This window comes from Neolamprologus multifasciatus, chromosome 13, assembly GCF_963576455.1.
Source record: "Neolamprologus multifasciatus chromosome 13, fNeoMul1.2, whole genome shotgun sequence".
NCBI lineage: Eukaryota > Metazoa > Chordata > Actinopteri > Cichliformes > Cichlidae > Neolamprologus > Neolamprologus multifasciatus.
This window is the reverse complement of record NC_140451.1, coordinates 23,177,096-23,197,291: the sequence shown is the minus strand read 5'-3', so window position 1 is coordinate 23,197,291 and position 20,196 is coordinate 23,177,096. Positions and strand designations below refer to the sequence as shown.

Sequence of the window (20,196 nt, the reverse complement as noted above, 5' to 3'; positions counted from 1 at the left end):
TCAACTGTCCTTCTGCAGTGTGTGTGTGTGATGGTGTGATGGGAATTTTTTTTGGGGGGGGGGGGGGGAATGAAGGCATCACGTGACCGACCAATACTAATGATACCGTCTGTTGTTCATCTGTGGCAACCAGGGCCAGACGTCTGTCAGGTCGGGAGGACAAGGGCAAGCGTGAGAGAGTGAGACAAACGAAGGAGCAGCTCTGTGAAAAGAGGAACTTTTTTTTTTCCCGTGCTCGGCAGTTAGACCTAAATCTATAGTCTGAAGGAAAACATTTGAGTTTCGACGTAAAGAAAAAGAAAGAAAATATCGGCAAAATGATGACCCAGGTGGAGACCATGGTGCACTATGATAACGGCTACGAGGATGAGTATATGATGCAGGAGGAAGAGTGGGACAGGGACATGTTACTAGACCCTGCCTGGGAACAACAACAGAGGAAAGTACGTAAAAAATCGTCTGTTTCTGAAAAAAGTCTAAAACTATCGAGCGTTAGCTAATATTATTATAGAGAGAAATTAAACAGCTAGGTCTTTTCTTACCCAGAATTGTGTAACTTTAGATTTTGTGGTAATTTTTTTTATATTTCTATGTAAAAAAAAAATTTTTTTTTACACAGTAGCACAGTTCATAACTTTGGGCTAACAGTAAAAAAAAAGTCTTGAGAGACGTTAAGTGCGCCAAGTCGGGGAGATAAACTTCCGGTTAACCTTGTCAAAATAAAACCACAGTTCAGCGGGTTCATCGCGACAAGTCACGCTGCTGAAGTACTTTGATCTCTTTACTGGACAGTTTGTTCTTGGATGTTGGGATAAGGTAGTTAAAAAAGGTAGCTGTTATTCTTGACACTGATAGACATTACCCAAAATATAGTTCAGTGGGGTCTGGAGCAAGTTATAGAGGTACACAAGTTATACAACCAAACTAGAAGATGGCTTAGTAGCTTGAATTTTTCTTAAGAAGTCAGTGGCCTTTGGGGTTACTTCACCCACCTCTGGTAAACGTAACGTTTAGTTTTATTTTTTTAAGGTGGCATTGGTTAACCTCCGGTGTGGTCCTCGCTAAGTGCCGCAGACCTGACTCAGATAGGGGTCCAGTGCGTGAGGCTTGAGGGACGGATGCGGTGGTGGGTACCAGCTAACAATAGCTGTACCTTCCAGCGGATCTCCAGACTGCTGCCTCTCCACTGATACGCGAGGAATGCGAGCTGTCAACAGATGCTTCTAACACATGATGACGCTCTAGAATGAACGCTCCATCTAATTTTAACCTCGGGACCAAAAGGCATTAGTAGGGTTAATCCAGTGTCCTTGGTGCGGAATTCTTTTGTTTATAGAAACCACGTAGAAAAATTGTATCAGCACCAACTCGACTCGATATAGCCTCGGCCCCCAACACCGTCAGTTGGTTTTAGGGCTTTAAAAATTGGCTGGGACCTTATACTGCAGCTCTTTGCACAACTGGAGTCCATCAGCTCCTCCATGCCCTTCATAACCTCCTGTGGCCTGCGCAGGGATGATAAAACTGTATTTTTAGCAACACCAGGCAGCAACACCACAGTCCATATACACAGCTATTTTTTCCACTCTTTATCTAATTTTGAGTTGATAAGTGGTCACTGGAGGGTGGTTTGAGGTTTTTTCTGTTCCTTTGTGCCCCAGTTTGACGCTCAATATTAGCACCCACACTGTGCTGCAGCTTCTATTTGTTGAAAATGGAACAAAATTGCACTATTACTGATATCTATTGTAATTTTTTCCAAAATATATCTCCTATACCATGGTGCAATTAGTTTATTTTAATTCTAGTTGTGGTTGCTATATATTATTGCTTATATGGAGCCCTTTTTTAATCTATTACCTAATTCATATGGGTTCATCAAGGAGATTGATGACAGAGCAGAGTAGGCACAGCCAGGGTGCTCGGTTTCATTGAGCGAAAGTGATGAAATGTTACGGACACATAGTGAATATCCTTCATCTAAGTTAAACCAAGTGAAACTAGTCATCCATGATCCGCTGATGTGGCTAGGTCTTTCCAAAATGTTAAGCATCCAGTTCGCTTTTATTTTCCATCCTCCAGGTCTCAGCCTGCCAGCCTCTGACCTAGTGAGCCCCCAAAGGCATCCGTCAGTTCAGTGACAGGGTCGGTCCTCACTGGATGTGATTCATAAATATTTTTAGCTTTAATCGTCACCGGGCAGTAGAGGGCGGGGATGCTTGGAAAGTAGGGTTCTGCGACTAGTGGCAGAGCCAGATTTGCAGGACCAGCAGACAAAGTTTTTTTTAACAAGGAAGGCAGTGGCTCATTGTCACACACACACCCGAGGGACTCACTCAGTGTGGAATGGGGATGGCCTTTACTCTAATGCCTGTAATATTCTGATTTTGCTCCAGCACCTGTGGGGCGAGAAGCTGAGTGGCTGGCTGGGTATGCATATGCAGTCCTCCTGGGTACAAGGTTGTCCGTGGATCAGTGCTGGAAAGTCCTAAAATATTTAACCCATGTCACTCTAGAGTATTTATTTATTCACATAAAAATCTAGAAAGTATGCAAGTAAAGTCACAAAAATGTAAAATTAGCTCATTTAAAATGTTCTTCTGTGCTTCTTTTCAGATAGACATCAGCTGTGATCTTTTCCTCTCATGGGCTAAAATCACAATTTTTCTTAAAAGGAAATGAAGCTCAAAGGAAAAAGTGCAAAAGTCAACCCAGTTTATCTTTTCACTGAAAACTATTCATTTTTAATAAAATCAGTAAATGCTTTCATTCTCTACTCCTGTTAATGGAGATGAAAGGTAAAATTGAAACATGTTATCGGGAAGTGTAGCATACGCAAATGCCACATTACAGCTCGTTGTTTTTGTACAATTTTTATCATGTAGTTGATTAGTTCATTGATTCATACATCTAAACATAGAAACTAGGGATGGGCAAAAGTGTAAATATTTAGCACAATTTTGTCTACCAATAATTATTGGGGAAGAAAAAACAAGATGAAACTGTTATTGTGGCGCATCATTTTGCAATACTGCTCCCACATTGCCTTTCAAAACATGCTTGTCCTTCATTTCTGCCCCTCCATAAAAGCCTGAACTCATTCTCTGCCAGACTGTGGCAGATTTCTTTCAATTTGCATATATTTCTTTATTTAGAGTGCTGAATTGTAATTAAAGTTCTAGGAAATTCAGTCACTTAAAAGACAATTTTCTTCACTTTTTAAAAGTTTAATTTTCCAAGGTCTACGAATAACCGAGTTTAAATGATCATGATATCAGTACTGACCAACATAAATAATGATTTTTTTTTCTTTTGTCATAGTTGGGCAGCCCAAATTGAAACTTGATTTCTATCTAATGATAGTGAGCTGTTGAAATGTTTATATTTTCTGTGTGGCAGAGGGGAATATTTACAACATCCAGATCCATTACTCATCCTTGTGGCATGTCTTTCAAATTATTCTAAATGAGAATTTTTAATGTGCCCATCATTCATTCACTCCTGGCTTGTCTCCACACTTCATCGGCAATGCCTGTGCTCTGGAAGAACGGCACACGTGTACTGTGATAGAGCTATCTCCATGCAGCTGTAACATATCAACGTGCCATATTCGAAGTGGCAAAATAGTGACAGAAAATGACGTGAGGGGAAAACTTGTCCCGCGTCCACGTGACATTTTCACTCATGTTGACGTTCTTCTTCCCCGTCTTTTATCATGAGGCACGGCAGAGCAGTCTAAATTTATCACCTTATATCAGCTGGAATGTGCTCTGTGGTCGGCTCCCAGCTTTCATCCTTACAGTGCTCAGCGTCCATGAACTCTGCTGCTAGCTATTGATAGAGGCTTTATAAAAATAGGCGAAAGACAATGAGCCTGTCTTAACTTGATTTACAGTATTTGAGTACCAAACATGGAGTACATTTGTTCTGATAGGTGTTAGCTATGGAACCATTGTAGGAAATGTTGAAACTTAACACTAATGTTTAACTAATGGACAATCGACTTGGTTATAGTCCTAAGTGAAGATCCCAGTTTGTTTAGGTTTACTGTAAAGAGGAATGGCTTGTAGTTTAATACACTAAAAAGTGATATAAATTTTTAGAAGTGAGTATAACTGTCAGTTAAACAAAAATGCCCCCAAAAGTGAAGAAAATGTAACTGATTGCTGTAAATTTCTTTTCGTTTTTGAGTCAAATCCAATTTTTATTGAGCTGGGAATCCTTTTTCTGTTAGACCTTCACAGCTTGGTGTAACTCCCACCTGAGGAAAGCTGGTGTTCAAATTGAAAACATTGAGGAGGACTTCAGGAATGGACTCAAACTCATGCTGCTGCTGGAAGTTATCTCAGGTTGGAGCACTAAAGAGAGTTTTCATTTTCTTGCCTTTTTTTATTGTTTCTGTCAGCTTTCTTTCTGTGTCTTATTAGCTGAGGTTATATGCACACCATATTGTGTTTGCAGGAGAGAGGTTACCCAAGCCAGATAGAGGGAAGATGCGGTTTCATAAGATTGCAAATGTTAACAAAGCTTTGGACTTCATCACAAGTAAAGGAGTCAAACTGGTTTCAATAGGAGCCGAAGGTACCTGTGCACGTCCTGTGTATGAATATAACGTAACCATTTAGGGATGCAAGAGTTGGAACCAGCAATTTTTACCTTATGAAATAATCTGCTGGAGACTAAATATAACACTTTTTTTGTTTCAGAGATTGTGGATGGGAATGTAAAGATGACTCTTGGAATGATTTGGACTATAATCCTCCGCTTTGCCATTCAGGACATATCTGTGGAAGGTAAGATTACCACACACAGTCCAGGAACATATAGATGCTTCAAGCTATGTGACAACATACCAGGACCTTTCCTGTAAAATGGGCATTTTTGCATATGACTATGCAAATAAGCACAATTAATCTACACATATAGATAGACACAACAGACTGGATTACTTTATTAAATAAAAACCAGCATCTTTCCCGCTTGTTTTTGGCCAGTTTATAAATAAAAGTGCATTTTATGTTCGAGTAAATTAAACATCACTTAAAAAATGCTAAAAATTCCACCATAATTCTGTTGACTTTACTTTGGTGGGTAATAATATATATGTGCACAAAAAACCCTGCAAACTAAATGAAAACATTGTTATGGAGTTCACTTGTCACAAAAACAAGTTTTATAATATATCAGTGCACAGAATGCTTATGTAGTATGTGCCAAATGAGAAAGCTGACCACACGTTTAAATGGCAAATATATTTTCTCCTCAGAAACATCTGCAAAGGAAGGGCTTCTACTGTGGTGTCAAAGAAAGACTGCCCCCTACAGGAATGTTAATGTCCAAAACTTCCACGTCAGGTGAGTATGACACACTGTATTGTGACCACTGAATTTAGATCTTGTAAACCAGGTGTCTATAATCTATTATAACATAATGTAGTGGTTGTTAGGTCAATAGGTCCATCTAATAGCATATCAATACTAAGTTCTTCTGTAGCTGACTTTAGTAATACAAAATATAAAGAGGAGAATAGAGGGTAGCATCAGGGAAATGTTCCCACCAAGTGTTTAAATGGTGAATATCGGAGCTGGACTCGAGGAATTTCATCTTTATGACCTGACATGTTTATTCTCTGTATTGACTGGTGAAGCTGGAAGGATGGCCTGGCCTTCTGCGCCCTGATTCACAGACACAGACCCGACCTCCTCGACTACTCTAAGCTCAACAAGGTGTTGTGTGGTTTCGCTTGCTGTGTTTCAAGCTTGCACAATAACACTTTGATTTCCACAAACATAAGAAGCACAGTTTTGTCCGCTTTGTGGAAAAGAAGTCTTTATCTACTATTAGAAGATTACACAATTGATCTATTTACTCTGCTAATAACTCGCTTGCAGTGGTCATCTGTTTGACAAACTAATTTGTGTTTTAACGATCCTGGGGTTTTGTGTTGTGTCTCTTTTGGATATTCTTAGAAATATTTCAAAGGACAAGATCTACATGTCAGTGATTTAATGTGATGTAAGGTGTTTGCAGGAAGTCCGCTGTGTTGTGTTATTAATGTGTTATTTGGCTAATGGTTATAATCCGGCTTTAATTTATGAATGTGTTTCTCTCTATTGTGAGTGCACTCATTTAGTATCGCCTCATGCTTCATTATGCTTAAGCAAATCAGTTTACTTAGCACACAATTTCATCATAATTAGCATGAAAACGGCAACTTTTATTTCAATTTTATTGCTGTGTTTTTGTGCAACCCGCTGCGCCCATTACCAGATTAGATTTAAAAGGCTCCCTTGTTCACAAGGGGTTACCACATGGTCGAAATATATGGCCTCTCTACACTCTGAAGAGTCTTGACTTTTCTCTGCATTTGAAACCTACTTAATGACTAAAGTATCAGTGTGTAGCATTTTAGGGCAAAAATGTATGCCTCATTTAAATGTTCTGGTTTAGTGGATGTCCAGGATTCAGGTGAGGGCCTCAGTGAGCTGCTTATTTGCTGCGTGTTTGCAGAGGGTTAGAGAGCACAGCTCACAGCCCTCCCTTGTTCGCCAAGTAGCAATAATACACAAGTAAAAAATTTTTCTCTCCTGGAAGAAGGTGCTGTGTTAGCCAGATGGAAAGGGCAAGGCTGCTATAGGACTATTTGAGGTGTCATGCTTTAACTGCCAGGTGTGAGTTCATAAAAAGATGTTTTTCTTCCCTTTTTAAGCCTTAAAAAGATCACAGCCAGCATAGCTGACCTCACATCAGAACATTTAGTTTGCTTGGGCCATATGTTCCCTGTTACTGTAAATGTATAGCAGGGGAACCACCTTGGAAGGATATGAAGAGTGACTTTTCATTCATTTTGTGATCAGAGGGACTCACTTTTCTACACACAGCTGACTGGCCTGACTTGGAGTCAACCCTGAATAGTCACAGAAACATGAGCTTAGTCCCTGCAGAGCTCAGGCTTAGCTTTACCTCTGCCATTGTCCATGCTGTCACGTCGTATTCCCCATTTAGAGGCCCCCGGTGCACATAAAAGTCAGGAAGACGTCTATACGCATTACACTCATAACATCACGGTGATACTTATTAATCACTGCAAGGACGGTGATACTTTTATTAGAAAATAATGAAAGTATATACAATGATTCAAATGGACAATGTAAACAAACCATGCTGGCTAGTAATATGCTTCAGTACACTATTTCTTGCTACAGCCTTTTTTTGACACTTCTTGTGTCTTTGAGATCCATATTCACACACTCAGTCACACCTGAACTTTTTCAGTTCTGCTCATGCTGCTTGGAGACAGTTGCATTGTGCATCAGGCAACCTTTGAATCTGGCTCCAGGTGAGCGAGTTTGTTAAGCCTGTTGAGACAGCTCTTGTCAGGGACACATACACAGACACACACACAGAAGGCTCGAGGTATCCTTATTTCCATTCCTCTATGTCATCAGTTTACCACCCAATCCATCTATCTATCTTTCTTGCACCGGATATGTGAGCAGCTGGCTCTGTCATGTTGTGCACCACCCCTACACTCTACCTTTGCAGAACAGCGGTACAGTGATAGGGACAGCAGCATGATAGTATGATCCCTTTACCCCTTTGAACTCTTAGTGACAGCCCCATCAGCAGCAGAGGGGTTCACTGTCAGCTTTTGGGTCAAGGCATAACTCCTGTCCTGTCAAACACTTGTATTCTCCTGTCACAGTAACGTGTATGAAAAAGGAGGAATGCGTTTCTTTAAAAGAATTTCATTAAAAAAAGAAGAGGTATAGAGAGTAATAAACATCTGCTGGTTATAGATTATTAAATGCTTCCCCTTTCATCATCTCTTATGCAACAGACTAAAACAGCAATTCCTTAATCAAACAAAGAAAAAAATCAATCATATTCATAATAAAGGGCAGATGGAGATAAATAAATGGTATTTATTTGTATGTGTATATGTGTAATGGTATTTATTTGAGACATAACTGACTTTTCCTGTGAATGTGATCTAATCAACAAATAAAGAATTAAACTGGTATTAAAGTTCTTTGGAAACGAAGAGATGTAATTTCTAAGGTTTTGCAAAGAAAGATCTAGTTGAGGGCGAGTAAATGTGCATGTAGATTATATGACCATCACGTGTTTTGTGCCTTGATTGCATGGATTTCAGTGGTATTATAAGTGTGGCACTGGTGTACAGTGATGTTCTGTGTTCTTATTTAGGATGATCCTCTGGGGAACTTGAACCTGGCTTTTGACATAGCAGAAAAACACCTGGACATTCCAAAAATGCTGGATGCAGAGGGTAATATTTTATGTAGTGGAAAAATACGAGTTTTTTGTGTCCTGTTTATGGTAATAGTGCTAACAATGTATATCCATTGTTTTGGATGAATCTCCTTCACAGGGGTCTAAATATCAACCACATAGATTTCTGTCACATATAATTATCTTCATATCTAACTGCATTTTTGTTATGTCTGCACGGAGTGAAAACCATAAAAAAATATCTCCTTCTATTATCCAATGTAGCTGTAGTTTCCTTTAAATTCTTTCTGCCACCTTGACTTTCCATCCCTCTTCATGCCACAGATATCATCAACACCCCCAAGCCCGATGAGAGAGCCATCATGACCTATGTGTCCTGCTTTTACCATGCTTTTGCTGGAGCTGAGCAGGTAGTTTTGTCTGTCTTTTTTTCAATAGCACCATGTTATTCTGAGAATATCGAAAAAATAAAAAATATATATATATATACTCAGTTTAATTTAGACACAGCACACTGATTAAAAATCCTTGCCATCTTAGTTCTCTGATCTAATCACATTATTATTGTCCCCATGCTCTCAGGCGGAGACTGCTGCCAACAGGATCTGTAAGGTGCTCGGAGTAAACCAAGAGAATGAGAAACTGATGGAGGAATATGAGAGACTGGCCAGTGAGGTAAAGTTTAAATATAATGATGGCACTTTGTGTCATGAAAGATTTTTCAAAGTGATGTGCTTTTTGGATAACAGTGATTAAGGTACAGTATTAGTACATTTTTGTTTGTCCTCTGTTTATTATGGGCTGTTCAAATTAAAAGTTCAAAAACAATTTTTTTTTTCTCTCTACTCAAATATCTCACAGATGTTACAAACTGAGATCCATCTGCTGGAAAAATCAATTATTTATCACCACTCTCTTGCCACTCCACTTATTCCCATGTTGTCCTTGTGTTTTCCAGCTGCTGGAGTGGATCCGCCGCACCACTCCCTGGCTGGAGAATCGGACCCCAGAGAAGACCATGGCAGAGATGCAACGGAAGCTGGAGGACTTCAGGGACTACAGACGCCAGCACAAGCCCCCGAAAGTGCAGGAGAAGTGCCAGCTGGAAATTAACTTTAACACCCTTCAGACCAAGTTGCGCATCAGCAACCGGCCTGCCTTTATGCCCTCTGAGGGGAAGATGGTATCTGTAAGTCACAACTTCATATTCATTCATGATTGATTGAGTCTTGTGATCAGTTCTGTTGTGGTTCAGACGCTAAAGATTACATTGTGTTGACAGGACATAGCCAGTGCATGGCAGGGTCTGGAGCAGGCAGAGAAAGGGTACGAGGAATGGCTTCTTACAGAGATCCGTAGGCTTGAGAGGGTGGACCACCTTGCAGAAAAGTTTCGCCAAAAAGCAACTAATCATGAGAACTGGGCCAGCGGTCAGTTGTAGTTTGTGTATTTACCTTTTTGATTGCTGTTGATGTGTCTATAGGTCCACGTGTTTATCTTGGCCAAGCACTTTATATAGAGTGCATTTTACTGTTTAGATTTCCTCAAAATGAAATGTTATTAATTTCTGCATCTGCAATGACCAGATAAGGACTGTTTTTAGTAGAACCTTATATTTATTTCAGTATTCCTTTTTCCTATGTGACATTCAGGTAAAGAGCTGTTCCTTTCCCAGAAGGACTACGAAACAGCCACACTGACAGAAATCAGAGCACTGCTTCGAAAACACGAGGCCTTTGAGAGTGACTTGGCAGCCCACCAGGACAGAGTGGAGCAGATTGCTGCCATTGCACAGGAACTAAAGTATGCACTCCCAACAGCAGATGTATGCAGTCACGTATCACCGAAATCCAGGACAGGAGAAATAATAGTAAAGTCAATGAAATTAATCTTGTTTTCTCTTTCATGCACACTTCATGCACAAATGCACATGCATTGTTTTTTGGCTTTAGACCCGGTACAACCCACCGGTGATTACTGGGTTAAATTATGGGTGACAAGCAATAGAGGTCACTGCTGTCCTCTCACACAGAAAATAAGCTATGGTTCATGCATCTCAAATGCATGTGAATTAACTGTTAACCACTTAAGAACCACTACATGCCAAGGCAGAGGTTAGGTAGCTATTAGAGGTATTCTTAGTTAAGATTTTAAGTACTCATAAATGAGAAAGGTGTGGCTCAAGGGAACTTCTGAGATTTTTTTCAATCAGTGCACAATGATAGATGTAAATACAGAGCATTTGTTGTTTTATATTTGAAAACACAGAGGAAAAAAGAGAATGAATCAGTTATTGAGGGATAGCTCAGTAGGTAGAGTGTTTGCACCATGATTGGAAGGTCGGGGATTCAAATCCACCGAACAGCTACGCTGAGATACCCTTGATCAAGATACTGTCTCCACACACTGCTCCTGGATTGGTAGGTGCTTCACTTCACTGAGTGAATGGGTTAAATGCAGAGGACTAAGCAATTTCCTATGGGATTAATAAAGTATACATTATTATTATTGACCAAAATTCTGTTTTTCTGTTAAAGGTAAGACTAAAACTTCACTGAGATCATAATGCGTTGGGATGCAGTCATATTTTCAACGTTATTATGTGGACACATACCTTAAATATTATTTCCTCCTAGGCTGGAAAGAGACTGATCCTGTTAAGGATGTGGTCTCTAACACAGAGGTGCATGCTCTCCTTCTCTTTGGCTCACTCTCTCCTTCACCTACTGACACAAATGATACTGCTGTCTCATTTTTGCATAATCCAGCGAGTTCAGATGTAAATTCTATACCTGAAGCTAATTCTGTATAATGATTTACTGGAACCTACTCAGTCTCTGGAGCAACTCAACCTAGCCCAGTTATATGCTTTCCTTCATCTCTATTTCATGCAGGTGATGAAGGAAATTTTGAGCACAGTAAGGGTGGGAAATCTGTGGGCTTGATTTTGCACTACATCTCTCTTTTGAACCTTTTACCAACCTGGTGAGTTGAGTAGCTATGCAGCTATTTATGACCATCTAGGTGAAGACAAAGACCAAGGCTTTCTGCCAGTGCCTCTATATGTATATCCACATGCCAACCATTATGCCTCAGCTGGGGAAGCTTCACAATACCATGAGACACCATTTGGCGCAAAGCCGCACTACCTCTTTGTGATTCGTCAGCTTCTTCATTACACAGTGCCACATTTACATGCTGAACACGAGGCTAGCAGAGTTTATCAGAATAATGTCTGCCGTGAGAGATACCATCTCCCAGCCATCTTCAGCCACCCCCACTGGGACACAGTGGACCTCCACTGCACACAAGACTCTACCAAAGACAAAAAGCATTTTTAATTTTTCTTTTTTTCAAATAGCTTGAAGCGGTCCGGGGTTAAGGTAACTCTTATTCTTGTAGTTTACTGTATGGTGTATTTTGACCTTTTCCATTGAATGACATCTCAATAAAATGCTACATGAACCCTGTTCACTGTTTTCCTTTGAGGTCACTTAAAATTTCACCTAAAAGTGCAGCTTCAGATGTTCATCCAGGGAAAGCAGTGACAGAGTCTCAACACTGTGATGATTTTGGTGGTGCATTTTCTGTAAATGTGTGCCTAAACCTGAATACTAATTTAAGCAGTTTTAAACGCTCTGAAGTTCAAAGCCAAGAGCCCTTTTTTCTTCCAAGACTGAGCTGAATATGTTCTGTTTTTTCATGTGTTAAACTTTAATTTAAAGTCATCTTGCAGTCCTCTTTATTATTTATTATAGCTATTTGCTCTCAAATTTTCTTTTCTTTGTTGTTTTACCTCAACTTAATACAGTTTTCTCATGCAGTAGGATTTACATATCTCTATATCATACTATATATTCTGTATACCACAACTCTAACCAGTGCTGGTGGGTGGATGGGGCTCTGTTTTCCAGAAGTAAAAATGGCACAACAAGTTTATTTTTATTTTTCTAGTGAGTTGGACTACCATGATGTTGCTGCTGTCAACCAGCGCTGCCAAAGCATCTGTGACTTATGGGACAAGCTGGGAACGCTGACTCAGAAGAGGAGAGAGGCACTGGAGGTAAGAACAAAATTTCACTTGTGAGTGTATGACTGAAGGGGATTTATGGCAAAGGCTTTAGGTATTAATCCATTATAGCTGTAGAGATCTTAAATGTTCTCGAGTTCTTTGTATATATTAAGTCCCCACAAGAGTGTGCTAATGTTCTACGCATTGAACTACCATCAAATGCCAACTCAATTAAAATTTTAGTCAAAGCATTTTAGATGTCTGTCACTGATGTGAGTGTTGAAGAGACAAGTGATTGAAGGGGACAGATAACTGGATCCCCTCTAAAATCCCTGCCCCGCATAGAAAGGTAAAATAGAAGGGTAGAGGGGATAAAAGAGATATGGATGTAGATGTCATATCCAGAAAGCAACTGGCTAAAAGCCCACTAGCCACTTCCTCTGAGCCATGCTGGCCATTCCAGACCCACAAATGTGTGAGGGCCTGGGAAAAGGGCCAAGGATTAAGTCTGAATGACAGGAACAGGGGGCTGTTTATCTCCATCTTCTACTTCCAACTATCTCCCATTGAGGGGAGGGACAACCAAGCCAGACTTGGGAGCTAGGGTTAACAAGTCAAAGAAAGTTATGCACACTGCCATCATTCTCAAAACAGGTGAGAGGGTGTTTAAGTCATGCTAAAGCGTAACGCTGAGCTGTGATTAGATATTGTGACAATTTTAGGATTTCAACATTTATAAAACATGTCTGTTATGTTTTGTAATCCTCTCAGCGCACAGAGAAACTGCTGGAAACCATTGATCAGTTGTTCCTAGAATTTGCTAAGAGGTCTGCTCCTTTCAACAATTGGATGGAAGGAGCGATGGAGGATCTGCAGGACATGTTTATAGTGCATACTATTGAAGAGGTTCAGGTAAGTTTACTATATTCTGAGGAGAGCAGCCTTTGACATTAAGTGCTTATAATGTGATCACAGTGTAGTTTTACAGTTTTTCATATAAGCCCATTTAATGGATTCCTCATGATTGGGTTTCATAATATATAATGTTGTGTTGAAAAAAAAATGCTATATATGTTTCTATTTGTCACGCCCTAAAAAACCCAGCACATAATGTTATCTCTTGGGACAAAATTGACATTTCCATAAAATTTCAACACTTTCCTCTCCTGCTTCCCTTTCCAGAGTCTAATCGCAGCTCATGAGCAGTTCAAAGCTACTCTTCCCGAGGCAGATTCAGAGAGACAGGCCATCTTGGGAATCCACAATGAGGTGCAGAAAATTTCACAGAGCTATGGGATCAAGGCCAGCTTTATCAACTCTTACAGCACTATCACAACTGAAGAGCTTCTCAACAAGTGGGAAAAGGTAGCTACAGTTTTCAAACTGATTTATAGACTCAGAGAGTATATTATAGGGTAGTCATAGAGATAGTGGACATCAGAGAACACTATCATTGTTTACTAATACTGATATTTTATGACAGAGGAGTCAGCAATCACTTAGTAAGTTTGCAATCCAAATCACTATCTCTTAATAAAAATGTAATTTATACAACCAGCAATAATGTATCTGTTCTGTGTATCTGTGCATGTTTTCTAGGTGAAAAAGCTGGTTCCTCAGAGAGATAGTGCTCTCCAGGAGGAGATGGCACGCCAGCATGCCAACGAAAGGCTGAGACGGCAGTTTGCTGCTCAGGCTAATCTGATTGGGCCCTGGATACAGACCAGGATGGAGGTTCAGTATACAGGCTTAATAAGCAAATTCTACATTAATCAAATAAAGTCTGAAATGGAAGAGGATTATTTTCTACTTCATTGTACTTAGACAAGTAGAATAGCAGTTTCATTCCTGATGATGATGATATCTGAATAATATAAAGTAAATTTACTCAGGATATATTTATACACACATGTATATACCCACCTCATAGTTCTTATACAGAGTAAAATTACTGTCAGTCACATGTAATTGGCTCTTTGCAGATTCAGTAAGCAAACCCTCCTCATGACCAGTTTTGATCATGAGATGGGGCTCTTAGAGCCCCATCTTATGATCAAAACTGGTCTGAGTTGACCTCGTGGCATGTACCATCCTAACAGGAAATAGGGCGCTGCTCCCTGGAGATAGGAGGCACCTTGGAGGACCAGATGACCCAGCTGAAGCAAATCGAGCATGTCATAGTTGCTTATAAACCCAATATTGACAAGTTAGAGGGAGACCACCAGCTAATCCAGGAGTCACTTGTGTTTGATAACAAACACACCAACTACACCATGGAGGTACTGGAATTTTATAGCTACATATACATAGAAAAATACATTGATTCTTAAAGTAGGTTTGTCAACATAAACTTGGATTTCCAGAGTCTGTTAACATTTCTGGTCTGTCAACACAGCACATCCGTGTTGGGTGGGAGCTGCTCCTCACAACCATCGCCCGAACTATCAATGAGATTGAGACCCAGATCCTGACCCGGGATGCTAAGGGCATCAGTCAGGAGCAGATGAATGAGTTCAGATCGTCTTTCAACCACTTTGACAGGGTACAGCGTTTTGCCATTTCACTTCACTAGAGCCATTTTCTTCCTATTCCAGTGGCCGATGTAAAGCAATCTCAGTAGCTCAGAAGAAGAGCAGGGGGTAGCCCAGTTTTGAGAGATGTGTCTTGAGCTTATGAGCATCAAAACCCAGGTGTTAACTCTTATATTGTATTTGTGACATCCATAAACTGTATTAAACACGGATGTAGCCACAGCAGCTTTACATGTTGGTTAGTGCAGTCTCTCTGTAAAGCTGGGTGTTTTCTGGCACTGCCGTCTCAGTATTTTGTAACAGGATGTGATGAGCGAGGATTGGATCTCTCTATGAAGCTGAGCAACACTGCATGCTCATTAGCTAATGACTTGTGATTGATGAACCAATGAGCATACCGTTTTATCCTCCTTCCTCACTCTAATGGGGACCATAATTTACAAATTATGTTTTAGTGATTTACTTGAAGCTAGCAGTTGTGCCCATAAAGTCTGGCTGTAAACCTGCATGAAAAAGAAAGCAGGTTTAAACCTCATTGGCTTTACTATTAAGATCTAGAAGCTACATCCATGTTTTAAATACTGTCTCTGATACTTGCTAAATCCCATCCAGCTCAAAGTACAATGTTCTGCAGCCACCCCTACATTTAATCTGAAGGTTGATCAGGACTAAAGGTGAAGATTAAACATTTCTACTGGTATCTTGCTGTGAAAGTATTAAAATATCTAAGTATTTCTATATATATATTTGGTTAAGATTCTTTTTTATATAGTAAAACTTCAATGATAGATGACTTACTCAAGCATGTCTCAAATTTATTCAAGTCACATCTGTACAGCCACATACTGGTTCCCTTCACCATGATGGAGTAACAGCTTGGATAATACACCCAACAAATTCCAATCTCATTACAAAACTGACAATGCTGTAGCTTTTTGTGATTGATAAGAATGCTTTGGATCTGTGTTTCCAACTTCCATGCGCCCAGTTTCAGTGTGAAAGTATGTGCATGTGCCATATTACCTTTTAAGCTTTTTTTTTTTTTTATCATGAAATCTTCAACTTTTATCAAAAAAGCCAAAAGATGAGGAAACTGAAATATACAGCCGTTTTCCTCTTTGTAACGTATTTTATAGCAGAGCAGCCTGTCTCATAAAATTCATGTTGAGGCTATATTGAATGCTTATGATGTTTGGTATTCAGTCTTTTCTGTATTTCTCTGACAACACTTTCTGAAATTTGGTGTCTGGTTTGTAGAAGAAGAATGGAGCAATGGAAACAGATGACTTCAGAGCCTGCCTCATCTCCATGGGATATGACTTGGTAAGGCGCTTCACTGTTGGTTGGACACAGCTGTGTTATTAGTAAATTCTGCAATTGTTTGATTTTCACACATGCAGTCACACATACATGCAGTCATTCTGATTCTTCATTCACGCCTATTTCAGGGAGAGGTGGAGTTTGCTCGCATAATGATGCTGGTAGACCCCAATGCTACGGGAATCGTTTCCTTCCAGTCTTTTATTGACTTTATGACCAGAGAGACTGCTGATACAGACACTGCCGAGCAGGTTGTGGCATCCTTCCGCATCCTGGCTGCTGATAAGGTGTGTATGGGGCTTACTGGCATATGGGCAGATATTTTTAGCATAAGCTATTCCTGTCATTATTTCCAGGGATTTGCCACGTCATACTGATTTACGATGTACTTTTTTGTAGATGAGAAACAAATTAAAACAGAAAATGGGAGTATGAATCTGAAATGCAATTACCTTTCCACGTCCACAGCCTTATATACTTGTGGAGGAGCTCAGGAGAGAACTTCCCCCTGAACAAGCAGAGTATTGCATCATGAGGATGCCACCCTATGCTGGTCATGGAGCACCACCCGGGGCACTGGACTACACTGCCTTCTCCACTGCCCTCTATGGAGAGAGCGATCTTTAACCTGACCAGAAAACCTTTCATCCACCGTCCATTAACCTCTCCTCTGCTTTCCCACCCTCCCTCCCCTCCATCTCATGGTGAAGTTAAGGAATCTATTATGCAAGTTGGAACAAATATACCAAATGGAATGAAAGTCTTTATTGATTAGTTTTCTGACACATTACTCATGCTGAGCATTGTTCTGTTTCTTTAGTACTCATCTTGTGCTCTCTGGCAGAAGATGCTTCCCAAAACATAGAAATAATGATGAAAAAATTGAAATTAGAAGCAATTCAATTTGATTTTTTTTTGCTTGTGTGGTATGATGATTTGGTTCAGGATCGTGGAATTTAGGTAAAACTGGAAGATAAAGGAAATAAAGGAGATTAGTTAGTCATACACCAAAAGGATCGTGGTGTTTCAGTCATTTTTCTGTAAAGAAAATAGTCATTTTTGGCAAGCAGTGTTGTGTATTGTATTATTTTTCCCCACAGTACACTTGTTTTGGGAATAAAATCTTCTGATAAGGCATTTTGACATGCTTCAAGTGAATTGCAGTTTACAAAAGCAATTTCAGACCTACTGCCATCCATCAATAAACAGTGTGTTCCCCAAAAGGCCAAAAATATGCACTACCAACAGAAGACAAATCGAAAACCACACAAAGGCAAAAGTAAAGGTTTGCTCAGTGCTTTGAAAGCTGAAAACACTGTAGACTAAATGTGCAGTATTCACTAATGGTAAGATCAAACATTTGTTGGGTAGCGACAAACTCTAATGCTTACATGTGTCTGGAAAAATGGACAGTAAATTTCAAGAACTGCACATATAAGAAAATAAATATAAACTATAATACAACAGGTGGTGCCATCATGGAAAAAATGGCCTAACAATACTAGACTTTGTGGCTGTGGTGTTTATCGAAATCCTTTATTTGTCCAGAAGCTTCCCATTAATTTCAATTAGTAGTAGTTTTCCATGGTAAGCTGAAAAAACCCCAAAGGATCTCAATGTCATATTTATCTTTAAATTGCATTTGAGGAAACTATTGTAAAATGTGGGACAAGAATATTATACTCATGTTCCATACTGTTTGAACATGAAATTTAAAAATTGGTAGTATTTAAAAATATGGTGATGACAGTGATTTGAGACTAATATAATAAAAAAAAATAGGCTGGTAAAGTTGTCTTTATTTGATGCTCTAAATAATTTTAAAAAACGTCATCATTGAATACTCTACACAGACTGAGCTAAAACATGCCAGAACATACATCCAGTCCAGTCAATATGATTTCATGTGCAAGTCTTTCCTTTCAAAAGAAAAATATTTCTGGTGTAACTTGTGAGCTCTGACTCTGACACCTCTGATCTCTATAGGTGATGTTCTTATTTTTGGCAGAGACATGGATTTGTTGTATTGATCTAAAACTTCAGGTAGTAAAAACACCTTAAAGAGAAAACAGCTGGCTCCAGTATGACTCTGTTTAGTAAGTTACACTTTGTGCTCCAAGATAATGGATTCATTAAATAAACTTTTTAATTCAGCCATTTATTTCAAATGGTGAATGTGTTTCTTTTGATGTTTGTCACCAGATGGGGGGAAAGACCATAATCCACATGTAAACAAGTCCCTGCACAAGAATCTCAAACTGTAAATTTTAGTGGATGCGGATTAATTAGATATAGATATTCCTAAATTTGTATGGGTTGTGCTGCAAGCGAAGAAGTAGTATGTCAATATGGTTCAAGAGCAAACGCAAATACATTAAATGGAGGGACTTGGTCTTTCATGACATTTACTCTTCCTCCTCAATTCCATTTTTCTTCTGCTACATGGTTAGCAGTTCATCCCTACCACTCGAAAATATATGCCATCAGAAAGGTTAATGGTATGGTTAATTGGCCTGCTATGATTTTCAGTCAGCAGTCAATGATGGGCAGCTGTGTGTTGTTACCTCCTCATTCTGGGATTGGCCAAGGAGGGTTTGCCATTTCATACTTAACCAGCACTCAGACGAGGCTATTTATGCAGCTGACAAGCAAAATGGGTTCTTGGGTTTTTGTAAGGTAGCTTGTGGGTAAATAATTATATGCACTTATTCACAAATGTTCATGTTTTAGTGCTCATGACCCTTTTCCCCCCTACAGTCAGTTAACATTCATTGCACTGTTGAGCTGGAACGTGTATGGCTTTCCTGCTAAAGGTAGGACTACACCTTAATGAGATTATAAATCTTATAGATGCTTATTTTTTTAAATATATATATATATATATATCACATGGTTCCTTGGTTTAAACTTACTGTAGATATTTTTCTCTAGATTGGGGCCTGCATGATCCCAATGATGGTGGGTTCTATAACATAGAGGCACATCCTCTCCTCCATTATGATTCCCTCCCAGGTGCCCCACCTGTTCCTGCCGATCCAAATGACCCTGCTGTGTCATTCATGTATGACCCAGTAAGGTTGGGAACCTCTAGAGTTCAAACCTTGCCACCCAACTTCAGGGCAACTCCAGGTGGGCTCGGTGAACCTTCTGGTTTTGGTCCTGTGGAAGACTCTACACCTACCTTGTTGTCTGGAACATCTCACCTGAGGCCTGATTTTGGCTTTTCTCCAGCTCAGCTTGAAACAGGTCAACTTGGTCATGAACGGAATCTTGATTATAGTAACTCAGAAAGGGGAACCCATGGGCTGGGCTCTACAACTTCCTTCCAGTCTGGTGCGTTGAGTAAGTATGTAGCCACCTATGAGCATGGAAATTCAGAGAGGGAAACGGAAGATTATTTTCCACCAGTGTTACATGCCTATCCTTTTGCTTTACCTGGAACAGTTTCACAATACTACCTCAGACCTGCACTACCTGTTAACTGGTTAGCACCTTTATGGTACGGTGTCCACTAAGATACATCTGCATTGCTCAAACCCAGCTTCCCAGTGGTCACAAGACTGTAAAAGTACATTAGGTTCTTCAAATAATTGAAGCGTTCTAGGATATCTGTAATTCAATTCCCAGTTTCTGTTAATTTTGGCATAGTCATGTTGCCTGGCATGAAACTGAAATAAAATACTGCATGAACACTTGACTGTCATGGTTTGAGATCAAAACACTGTATAGATATACTATTTATGCGTGTTTCTAAGAATATGTACTACTTACCTTTTTTTCCTTTTTGGGATTCTTGCTATTTTTGAGGTTCTGAATAATGAATCATAAACCCCAAAATGCATATCTTAGTTTGCACTGACCAGTCAATACACAAACTCATGATATGATGGAAAGCTCCCCTAGTAAATGAAGTAGCTAGCTCAGCTATTAGATATGCTCTTCAGCACATGTCATCTACATAGCTACAGGTATTAAACTCAAACAGCTGGAAGAAACACAACTTCAGCTCCTCTATTTATCAAATCAGGATTAGGCTATTCGATGAAGCCTAACTTGTATCTGCAGTACTTGAGCAGATAA

General features: G+C 39.7%; 2 protein-coding genes across 2 annotated transcripts; both read left to right on the top strand.

Moving 5' to 3' along the window:
* Positions 1–100: 100 nt before the first annotated feature.
* Positions 101–18,277, top strand: actn2b (actinin, alpha 2b). Its single transcript, XM_085183053.1, has 21 exons — positions 101–443; positions 4,235–4,349; positions 4,462–4,581; positions 4,707–4,793; positions 5,267–5,354; positions 5,648–5,726; positions 8,209–8,290; positions 8,578–8,663; positions 8,836–8,928; positions 9,212–9,442; positions 9,536–9,683; positions 9,906–10,056; positions 12,208–12,316; positions 13,037–13,177; positions 13,448–13,630; positions 13,865–13,999; positions 14,365–14,544; positions 14,661–14,807; positions 16,054–16,119; positions 16,245–16,403; positions 16,585–18,277. The coding sequence occupies exons 1-21, from the start codon at positions 318–320 to the stop codon at positions 16,741–16,743; spliced, it is 2,685 nt and encodes an 894-aa protein (XP_085039179.1). The 5' UTR covers positions 101–317; the 3' UTR covers positions 16,744–18,277.
* A 202-nt stretch (positions 18,278–18,479) lies between these two features.
* On the top strand, positions 18,480–19,838 carry LOC146505579 (uncharacterized). Its single transcript, XM_085183054.1, has 3 exons — positions 18,480–18,792; positions 18,874–18,929; positions 19,048–19,838. Exons 1-3 carry the CDS (start codon positions 18,515–18,517, stop codon positions 19,629–19,631), a joined length of 918 nt encoding a protein of 305 aa, XP_085039180.1. The 5' UTR covers positions 18,480–18,514; the 3' UTR covers positions 19,632–19,838.
* The last annotated feature ends 358 nt before the right edge of the window (positions 19,839–20,196 follow it).

Excerpts from the sequence above, each read along its gene's own strand:
- LOC146505579 (XM_085183054.1), top strand. The coding sequence starts at position 18,515 with ATGACATTTACTCTTCCTCCTCAATTCCATTTTTCTTCTGCTACATGG. Across the intron at positions 18,793-18,873 it reads GGTTCTTGGGTTTTTGTAAG|TCAGTTAACATTCATTGCAC; the intron begins GTAGCTTGTGGG and ends TCCCCCCTACAG. Across the intron at positions 18,930-19,047 it reads GTATGGCTTTCCTGCTAAAG|ATTGGGGCCTGCATGATCCC; the intron begins GTAGGACTACAC and ends ATTTTTCTCTAG.
- actn2b (XM_085183053.1), top strand. The coding sequence starts at position 318 with ATGATGACCCAGGTGGAGACCATGGTGCACTATGATAACGGCTACGAG. Across the intron at positions 9,443-9,535 it reads CTGAGGGGAAGATGGTATCT|GACATAGCCAGTGCATGGCA; the intron begins GTAAGTCACAAC and ends TTGTGTTGACAG. Across the intron at positions 10,057-12,207 it reads GCCATTGCACAGGAACTAAA|TGAGTTGGACTACCATGATG; the intron begins GTATGCACTCCC and ends TTATTTTTCTAG.